This window comes from Gadus chalcogrammus, chromosome 23, assembly GCF_026213295.1.
Source record: "Gadus chalcogrammus isolate NIFS_2021 chromosome 23, NIFS_Gcha_1.0, whole genome shotgun sequence".
Taxonomy (NCBI): Eukaryota; Metazoa; Chordata; class Actinopteri; order Gadiformes; family Gadidae; genus Gadus; species Gadus chalcogrammus.
This window is the reverse complement of record NC_079434.1, coordinates 17,974,901-17,983,995: the sequence shown is the minus strand read 5'-3', so window position 1 is coordinate 17,983,995 and position 9,095 is coordinate 17,974,901. Positions and strand designations below refer to the sequence as shown.

General features: G+C 51.0%; 1 protein-coding gene across 3 annotated transcripts; it reads right to left on the bottom strand.

Annotated features, from left to right (window-relative positions):
- Positions 1 to 5,840: 5,840 nt before the first annotated feature.
- chst2b (carbohydrate (N-acetylglucosamine-6-O) sulfotransferase 2b) lies at positions 5,841 to 8,215 on the bottom strand. Of its 3 annotated transcripts, XM_056584569.1 has the most exons (3): positions 8,007 to 8,215; positions 7,430 to 7,670; positions 5,841 to 7,311 (listed from the first exon to the last, which is right to left on the bottom strand). In XM_056584569.1, exons 1-3 carry the CDS (start codon positions 8,008 to 8,010, stop codon positions 5,841 to 5,843), a joined length of 1,716 nt encoding a protein of 571 aa, XP_056440544.1. In that variant the 5' UTR covers positions 8,011 to 8,215. The 3 variants fall into 3 exon arrangements, with proteins under 3 accessions (XP_056440544.1, XP_056440543.1, XP_056440545.1); XM_056584568.1 differs by lacking the exon at positions 8,007 to 8,215 and having other exon boundaries at positions 7,430 to 7,997; XM_056584570.1 differs by lacking the exon at positions 8,007 to 8,215 and having other exon boundaries at positions 7,450 to 7,532.
- Between the last annotated feature and the right edge of the window lie 880 nt (positions 8,216 to 9,095).

The following is a 9,095-nucleotide window of genomic DNA, read 5'->3' as shown; positions in this document are numbered from 1 at the left end:
CATGTGTGAGAGATGGAGCACTGTACTGCTACGCTAGCCAGATGGCCATCCACTCCCACGCTAATATTCGCCTACGGGGCGATGCTATACTACAATTAGCTAAGTTGCCGTTACGTTAACTTTCTATCAAATGCTGCCCTACCGTTCAACCCTACCGTTAGCTTACTATCCACTGCTACGCTACTTTTAGCTACCTACCCACTTCGAGGCCACTGTTCGCTTACTCTCCATTACTACGGCCACTGTTGTCTCAGGCAGTGCTGCTAAGCTACGTTACGTAGAAGTAGCCCATCCTTATGTAGAACTACCCCGTCCATCACAGCATGTTATCTAGGACTACCTTATCCTTATGTAGAACTAGCCAAACCCTCACAGAAGGTTATGGAGAGCTGGCCCTTCATCATAGTAGGTTATGTAGAACTAACCCATCCTTATGTAGAACTAACCCATTTTTATGTAGAAATACCCCATCCATCACAGAATGTTATGTAGAACTACCCTCTCCATCACAGGACGCTATGTAGAAATACCCCGTCCATCACACGACACCATAAGAAACCTTTCTTTCAGAACCTTCCTTCGCTCTGAGTGTCCGACGAGGTTCTTGGACTGAGAGCCCAGACCCAGACTGAGAGGTCTGGAGGCACAGATGTTACTCATCATCATCCATGACGGGAAGCCGGCAGACACGCACGTTTGGGAAGATATTTGAGATTGAGGGTATCGATCGGGTGATAAAACAAAAAAAAGGAGGGGCTGATATGAACCACCACAATCCGAAAGACAAAGATTACGTAGGAGCTCAGTTCCTGATTATTGGTAACCTAAGGTGGATAAGACTCACAGGGGCAGCCATGTAAATGCAAAGACGCTAAATGCTCTTCTTACACAGAAGCACATTGAAACACTGTTGATCCAGACGCACACGTGATATGAGACAAGAGAGTACGTTACATGACTGATCCACCGTTAGGTAAACATTGGCCAACCACATGTAAACCTACCGGTCAGATTACAAACACTTATCCAAGAGCTTCGCTGCAACTTTATCTACGGCTACGATGATGCGGCCGTGAGTGTCTGTGTGTGTGTACATACGTGCATGTGTATGTTTATGTGTGTGTCTGTGTGTGTGTGTGCGCGTGTCTGTGTGTGCATGTCTGTGTGTGTATGTGTGTCTGTGTGCGTTTGTGTGCGTGCATTGATCGTTCAGCAACAGACTGAATCTTCATTCTTCATATGATCCTGCTCCTAAATAATTAATCACCCGTCACACCTCCTCGTCTTTCACCTCCTCCTCTCCCTCCTCCTCTCGCTCCCTCGTCCACTCCTCCTCTACCGTCTGCCCTACATTATATCATGCTTAATGACAGCCCCCCGTGCTGAGCTGGCAGCCTTACACGTGTCCACTCCCTAGCAAGCGTAGCAATCAGGAACGAGCCACACTAACATGACTGCTCTGATGTGAAGGTGGAGGATGTTGAGGTGTAACTCAAACGCATACTGAGATAAGTGAGCAGGTCACCTTAGGTGGCATGTCCTGAATGTGTTAGCGGGTGGGGTGTGGGAACACCTTATCAGACACCCACACACACACACACACACACACACGCACACACACACACACACACACACACACACACACACACACACACACACACACACACACACACACACACACACACACACACACACATACACACACACACACACACTCTCACAGACAGAACAATCGCCATCTGAGATGCTGAAAGGATCCTATTGTCGAGGTCTCTTTAGAAATGTACTATCATTTCTCAAGAGACCTCGACAATAGGATCCTTTGGTCTGTTATCCTGGCTGGTCTGGGGTCTGTCCTGGCACTTAAAAATACTACTTAGCATTGTGTAGCATCTTATCCTAGCTCGCTTTGTTGGATACGAGGAATGGGTTAACCTAGTGATTGTTGGTGCTTGGCACTCCGGTGAACATCCTTACTGTACCAACAGCAATATATTGTTGTTTCCCTTTCTTCTGTCAATTGTAGTTATTGTAAGTCGCTTTGGATAAAAGCGTCTGCTAAATGCCCTAAATGAAAAATGTAAAATGTAAAATGTAAAGAAGATAGCCTGTAGTATACTGATGTTCTACTGGTTGTGAGAAAGAGTGCAGTGAGTGTGTGTGTGTGTGTGTGTGTGTGTGTGTGTGTGTGTGTGTGTGTGTGTGTGTGTGTGTGTGTGTGTGTGTGTGTGTGTGTGTGTGTGTGTGTGTGTGTGTGTGTGTGCGCGCGTGTGTGTGTGTGTGTGTGTGTGTGTGTGTGTGTGTGTGTGTGTCTGTGTCTGTGTGTGTGTGTCGTTTCATTCAGAAGGAGGTCATTAGCACTTGGGTTTTACACTCATGTCTATAAATATCGACCACAGTGCTCTCTGGGTCTACCAGCCTCTATAGTGAGGCTGTCTGCTGCTGGATCTAGGTAGCCTCTATAGTGAGGCTTCTATAGTGTGGCTCACCCTACTGTCTGCTGTCTGCTGTGTGTGTGTGTGTGTGTGTGTGTGTGTGTGTGTGTGTGTGTGTGTGTGTGTGTGTGTGTGTGTGTGTGTGTGTGTGTGTGTGTGTTATGAAGGTCTGTGTCTTTGTATGTTGCATTGTATGGTGTGTCATACTTTTCCCATACTTTGTGTTGTGTAATGTGTGCATGCTGTTTTGTTGCTGTGCCAATATGTTGTGCTGCACTATGTCGGTGTGTGTTGTGCTTATGTACAACGTTGTGTACATATGATCTTCTATACACTCTTTATACTGTAGGATGTACAGTGTAAAGAGTTTATTGCGTGTTCTTGTTGCTGTGTAGTATTGTCTTGTATAGTGTCGCGGGAGTGAACTGAAACTAGCAAAACAGACCATGGAATGTTCCCACCCCCAACAGACACACACCCTCATTGTATTACTGTAGTTATAACCCATAATGTTCTCACTCTCTCCCCACCCATCAGACGCACACTTAAACACACGCCCTGATCGTGTTACTGTTACTGTAGTTATAACCTATACAGTTCTCTGTATCTCTTCCACCACAGACAAACACTTTAACATGCACCCATTATAATATTACTAGGCATGACCTTTAACCATCAGCATTTTGGGTCAGGCCCATGGTTCAGCATACACACATGTACATTAACATCCAAACATCAAAGTATTTCCGTGAGTGATTGGATGCAGTTGGCTCGCCTCTGTTGGTGTAAACGTGTCAGGGTGTGGGTGGATGATGGCTTCTTTCAGAAACATCCCCTGGCACATTCTGATCGGTCTCTTGGGCTGGGTGAGGCCGCACACCTGTTGCACAAAAGTAATCAATGCGGTTAATCCGATCATCTCTCTACACACCTTCAAGGAGTTTAACCAGTCTTTAAAAACCACAACCCTGAATCCTTTTGTCCGGAGGTGCCTGATAGAAATCCCTCAGGTGGATTCCAGCATTGACCTCGCTAGACTCCACCTAGGTGGCTGAAAAGGACACCTGGCCTTGTTCCACATTGACATCTCGGAGGTGCGGAGATGGCTGTTTGAAGAGGCTACTATAGACGCTACAGGTGTCCAGCCTTATCCAGCCATCGTCCACAACACTGCAACCAAACGGTACCTTTATAAGCCTTTATGCTAATATATTTATCCAATATGATTCATCTAATGTCTATAAGTTGAATTGTATTGAGTTGTATTTATAATATCTATAATTCAGCAGTCTCCCATGACCTCATATCAGTGACCCCGAATTGGTGGGGGTCTATCTAATCAGGACTCTATAGATAGACTATCTAATCAGGACTCTATAGATAGACCATCTAATCAGGACTCTATATATAGACTACCTAATCAGGACTCTACTTATAGACTGTCAGCATAGGACTCTTCTTATAAACTATCCGATCATGACTCTCTTTATAGACTATCAGAAAAGGACTCCACAGATAGACGATCAGCACAGCGCTCTAAATATAAACTATTCGAACATGACTACATATAGACGATCAAATCATGACTCCTTATAGACTTTCAGAACAGGGCTCCACATATAGATGATCTTATCAGGACTCTACTTGTAGGCTCTCTGAACCGGACTACACATATAGACCCTCTGAAGCGGACTCTACTTGTAGACTATCAGAACAGGACTACACATACAGACCCTCTGAACCGGCTCTACTTATAGACTATCAGAACAGGGCTACACATATAGACCCTCTGAACCGGCTCTACTTATAGACTATCAGAACAGGACTACACACACAGACCCTCTGAGCCGGACTCTACTTATAGACCCTCTGAAGCGGACTCTACTTCTAGACAGAGAACAGTCAGCTCTCAGCAGGACTCTCCATATAAACCCCAACAGCCAGGTCTCGAGGGAGGAGTTGATGAGCTGACTGGTGCATTTCTGCTGAGTTGTGATGATCAAGTCGTCCAGAACGCACTCTGTTGTTCTATTTGTTGTGGAATTCAGAAAGCATTTTGAAATGCGATCGGCCTCGGCACCTCTCGCAGTGTCAGTCACTTACTCAGCTAAATTATGAAAATGTAGATAAACGTGTCCTGACGTAAACTATTTGTTCCTTTATCATTCTCGCTGCTACTGACCCTCTGTATCTGGTTCTAGATGTGTGTTCAGTCGGACGTTATTATATATACAGTACCTTCATATTAGTTACTGTACTGTAGCTTCACATAAGGCAAGGTAGGCCTGCCTTATGTGAGTTTAACTTCAGTTTTTGTACATTCACATGAGCCAGATAGGCATGTCCAGTGCTAGTCTGAACATTAGTTACTGTACTGTACATTCACAGGAGGGAGGCTTGTCCAGTCCAAGGCTGAACATGAGTTATTGTACATTAACATTAGCCATGCTTGTCCACTGCTAGTCTGAACCATATTTACTGTAAATTCACATGAGCCAGGTAGGTCTGTCCACTGCTAGTATGAACATTTCGGAAGGAATGGATCCCATTTTTCCTCACTTTTTCATTTATTGTGCATTTTGGTTCATTATTTTTCTCCTAAGCACCAAAATGTCAGAAAAATCACTGGTAAACTAAACGTTTCTTTCTGATAAAAACAGATTTATAAAGAGATGGATAATAATCATGCAAGTTCAACACAGGTGCAAACATTTTTCCTTGTCATCGGTCAGCTCGATGCGGTGTCCCAGATCACGGTTTTCATCTCTGTGGAGAGCAAGCACTTGTAAACATTTGGAATGGAACGACTCACAGCTTGACTTCGACAACGACCCACGGCGCGATGACGTCACCGCCCTGCCTACTGCCGACTGGACGGACTCCCTAACCCGATGGCACGTAGACAAAAACAACTCGATGATTGTCTCTGGTTTCATTCAAATTAAAATCACTAATAAAAAATAATGGCCTTTTTGTTTTTCAATCATTGTCTCAGTCACTGCTTGTTTTTTCACAAAGTGTGTCCACATGGGTGGGGAGGGGGGGGGGGGGGGTGGACATTCAAGAAGAACCCCTCTGGACCCCCCCCCCACACGGCTCACGGTTCGAGTCCTGGTGGGGGGGGGGGGGGGGATGGGGGGGGGTCAAGGTAAACCAGTCCGCGTATAAAAGTAGTCCGGTTGAGAGGGTACAGATACATTCCAGAGGTCCCCCCCCCCCCCCCCCACCCCGCTTCCCCAGACACTGATCTGAGACGTAAAGCTTTGATTCACCAATCAGAGGAGGGCAGCACTGAACCGAACCTCGCGGCTCAGTGGGGGGGCGACAGAGGGAGGGACGGGGGGGGGTCGTTGCTTTGGTGATGGAGGAGGAGATGGGGGGGCGGGGGGGGGGGGGGGGGGGGGCTCACAGCTTGGAGGGGCTGAGCAGCGAGCGGCTCAGGTCCTTGGCCTCGCCGGCCGTGCGCACGCGGTCGTAGCCCAGCACGGCCATGGCGTGGTGGCAGTAGTCCTCCACCTGCTTGATCTGCTGGATGCTCAGCACCGTCCTCCAGGCGCTCGCCGCCTGCGTGGCGTTCCGCGACGACACGATGAAGGGCTTGGACGAGGAGCTGGGCCCGCTCGTCATGTTCAGGGCGAACTGCTCGATGTCGCGGTTGGCCGTGAGGTTGGCGAAGCCGTAGACGCTCCGCAGGGTCTTCACCGGGTCCTCCACGAGGTCCTCGTAGCGCACCGCCATGTACCGCCCCTTGAGCCACGGCGGGGCCGCCAGGGCGGAGCGCAGCGTCCGCGAGGTGCGATCGCAGATCACCTCCATGGCGCCGATGGAGTGGTAGTCCGAGCCGTCCTTCTTGTTGGCCTTGTGGCCCGGGTCCACGAAGGGGACCCGGCGCAGCTTGGGGTCCCGGCTGCGCACCACCTGCAGGTTCTCCCGGATCAGCCCGTGGCGGGACTTGATCCGGGAGTTGGCCACGGCGCGGGGGTCCCGCACCAGGTGGATCACCTTGAGGTCCAGCGAGGGGTCCTCCATCAGCGGCGCCAGCACGTTGACGTCCAGGATGCGGACGCCCTTGATGACGACGGTGCCGTACTTCAGGCACTCCTCCTCCAGCAGGCGCAGGCTCTGCGGCGGGCACTTCTTGCACAGCTTGTCGTCCACCATGCCCACCGCCTCCTTGCGGTAGGCCGAGCACAGCGGGTAGGAGCACACCACCTTGTTGAGCGTGGCCCCGAACAGCCCCAGCGACGTGAAGTTCTTGCCCCCGGGGCTGTTGTAGAGCTGGAACACCGAGAGGTCACAGCGGTACAGCGAGCTCAGCATGTCCCGCGCGGCGCCCTGCAGCGACACCGCGTCCCCCGGGTACAGCTTCTGCCAGATGTGCCACATGGGCTCGTACAGGAAGAAGACGTGGGGGTTCTGGTTGAAGAGCTCGCCGAAGAAGGAGGAGCCGGACCTCCAGGTGGTCAGCACGTACACCAACTGCCGCTTCTTGGCCAGCGAGGGCCGGTAGAGGAAGCGGATGTCGGAGCGGCTCTGGTAGGACGTGCTCCTCATCTGGTGGTTGCACTGCTGCGGCTCCTTGGTCCACTTGTAGTTGGCCAGGTTCAGCATGGTCAGCACCAGCAGCAGGAAGTAGGCCATGAACAGCACGATGCGCTTCCGCCGGAGCACCTTCATGACGATGCCGGGCTGGGCTATGATCTTGGTGTGGTTGCGGTACGTCTTGAGCTTCCTGCCGTAGCCAGCATCCTTCTCCCAGGGCGCCGTCAACTTCAGCTGTTGATTATACTGTTTGCCTCTCATCTGGACTGGAAGCCTCCCCCGCGACCAGGGACTCCTCACACTCTCACCGACGATAAAAACGATGTATTTTATTCTATGAGAGAGAATACAGAGACATCAGCCGGTTAGATAACAGAGTCGCCGACTATTAGACATCACAAACGGAATCCACACAAGGCGAGAGAGGCGGAATTTAAAGCACTGCGGAATACCGTTCTTCACACACACACACCGAGGCGCCCGGGTTCCCGGAGGCCCATCCGAGACACCGCACCGCCGGTAGATCCACGGCCGCACGATAAAAACAAAGAGGCGTTGGAGGGAAGATCAGACGCCCTGTTTCGTCACGTTGGACGGAGGCATCTCTGCGCAGTCTGTCTGCTGCATCCCCGCTCACACAGCGCCGCTCGGGGGGAGACGATGTCCGCGGTCCCGGAGACGATGAAGCGCCGTCTGGAGAGGAGATGATCAGAGCACATGCAGCGCTGCTCAGCGGCACTCCAGCACTACACGCATCCTCCCAGAGCATCAGGGATATTTACCTCTTCCTGATCCCCTGTTCCTCCAGCTAATACAAACCGCTCTGCTTCAATCAGAACACAGACAAAGAACCGCCCACCGACCCACGTCATTGGCTATCCGAGAGGAGACATGCTCAGTCCGCTCCCGGTATTGGTCCACACGACCGCCCGTCCCCCCGTCCCCGTCCCCCTCCCGCCAGAGCGGCGGTGACGCGGGGGGAGATGCTGTTGTTATGGTAAAGAGAGGTGGTCACCAGGGGCATCTTACACATCAGACGTCATGTCGCACGTCGCTCCGGTTGGTGACTTGTCTTTGATCACTCCCTCAGGCCTCCCCTGTCTCCGGTAACTCTGTCTTCATGGTAGACAATGTACACGAAACGCTCAGAACCGACCGGGGTCCTCATGCACACATAGGCTTGTGATCATTGTCCGTCCAAATGTATCGCCCGTTAGCTTTGTGTGCATCCATGTTATGATTGAGAGGGGAGAGAAACACACATTGTTGACCGGCAGGAGAGACATCGGGGCCGTATCGGGCTCTGTGGACTTCAGACGGACTTGTTACTCCGTTATAATGCTTCAATAAAACCAGGGAGACACCGCCACCTGCTGGACGTTAATGGATCAATGTCTGTCTGCCTGCCTGTCTGCCTGCCTGCCTGCCTGCCTGCCTGCCTGCCTGCCTGCCTGCCTGCCTGCCTGCCTGCCTGCCTGCCTGCCTGCCTGCCTGCCTGTCAGTCAGTCAGTCGGTCGGTCGGTCAGTCAGTCAGTCAGTCAGTCAGTCAGTCAGTCAGTCAGTCAGTCAGTCAGTCCGTCCGTCCGTCCGTCCGTCCGTCCGTCCGTCCGTCCGTCCGTCCGTCCGTCCGTCCGTCTGTCTGTCTGTCTGTCTGTCTGTCTGTCTGTCTGTCTGTCTGTCTGTCTGTCTGTCTGTCTGTCTGTCTGTCTGTCTGTCTGTCTGTCTGTCTGTCTGTCTGTCTGTCGGCCGGTCTGTCTGCTAATCAAACTATCAATCAATCATTCAAACTATCTATCCATCCATCCATCGATCCATCCATCCATCCATCCATCCATCCATCCATCCATCCACCCACACACACACACACACACACACACACACACACACACACACACACACACACACACACACACACACACACACACACACACACAACACAACACACAACACAACACACACACACACACACACACACACACACACACACACACACACACACACACACACACACACACACAGCATAATCAGAATAGACAAAATACCTAATTCGAAAGATTTGTGTGTATATACAACGCATCTAGGATGTGATCAAACGGACCGCCCGAGGCATGGCGCCCG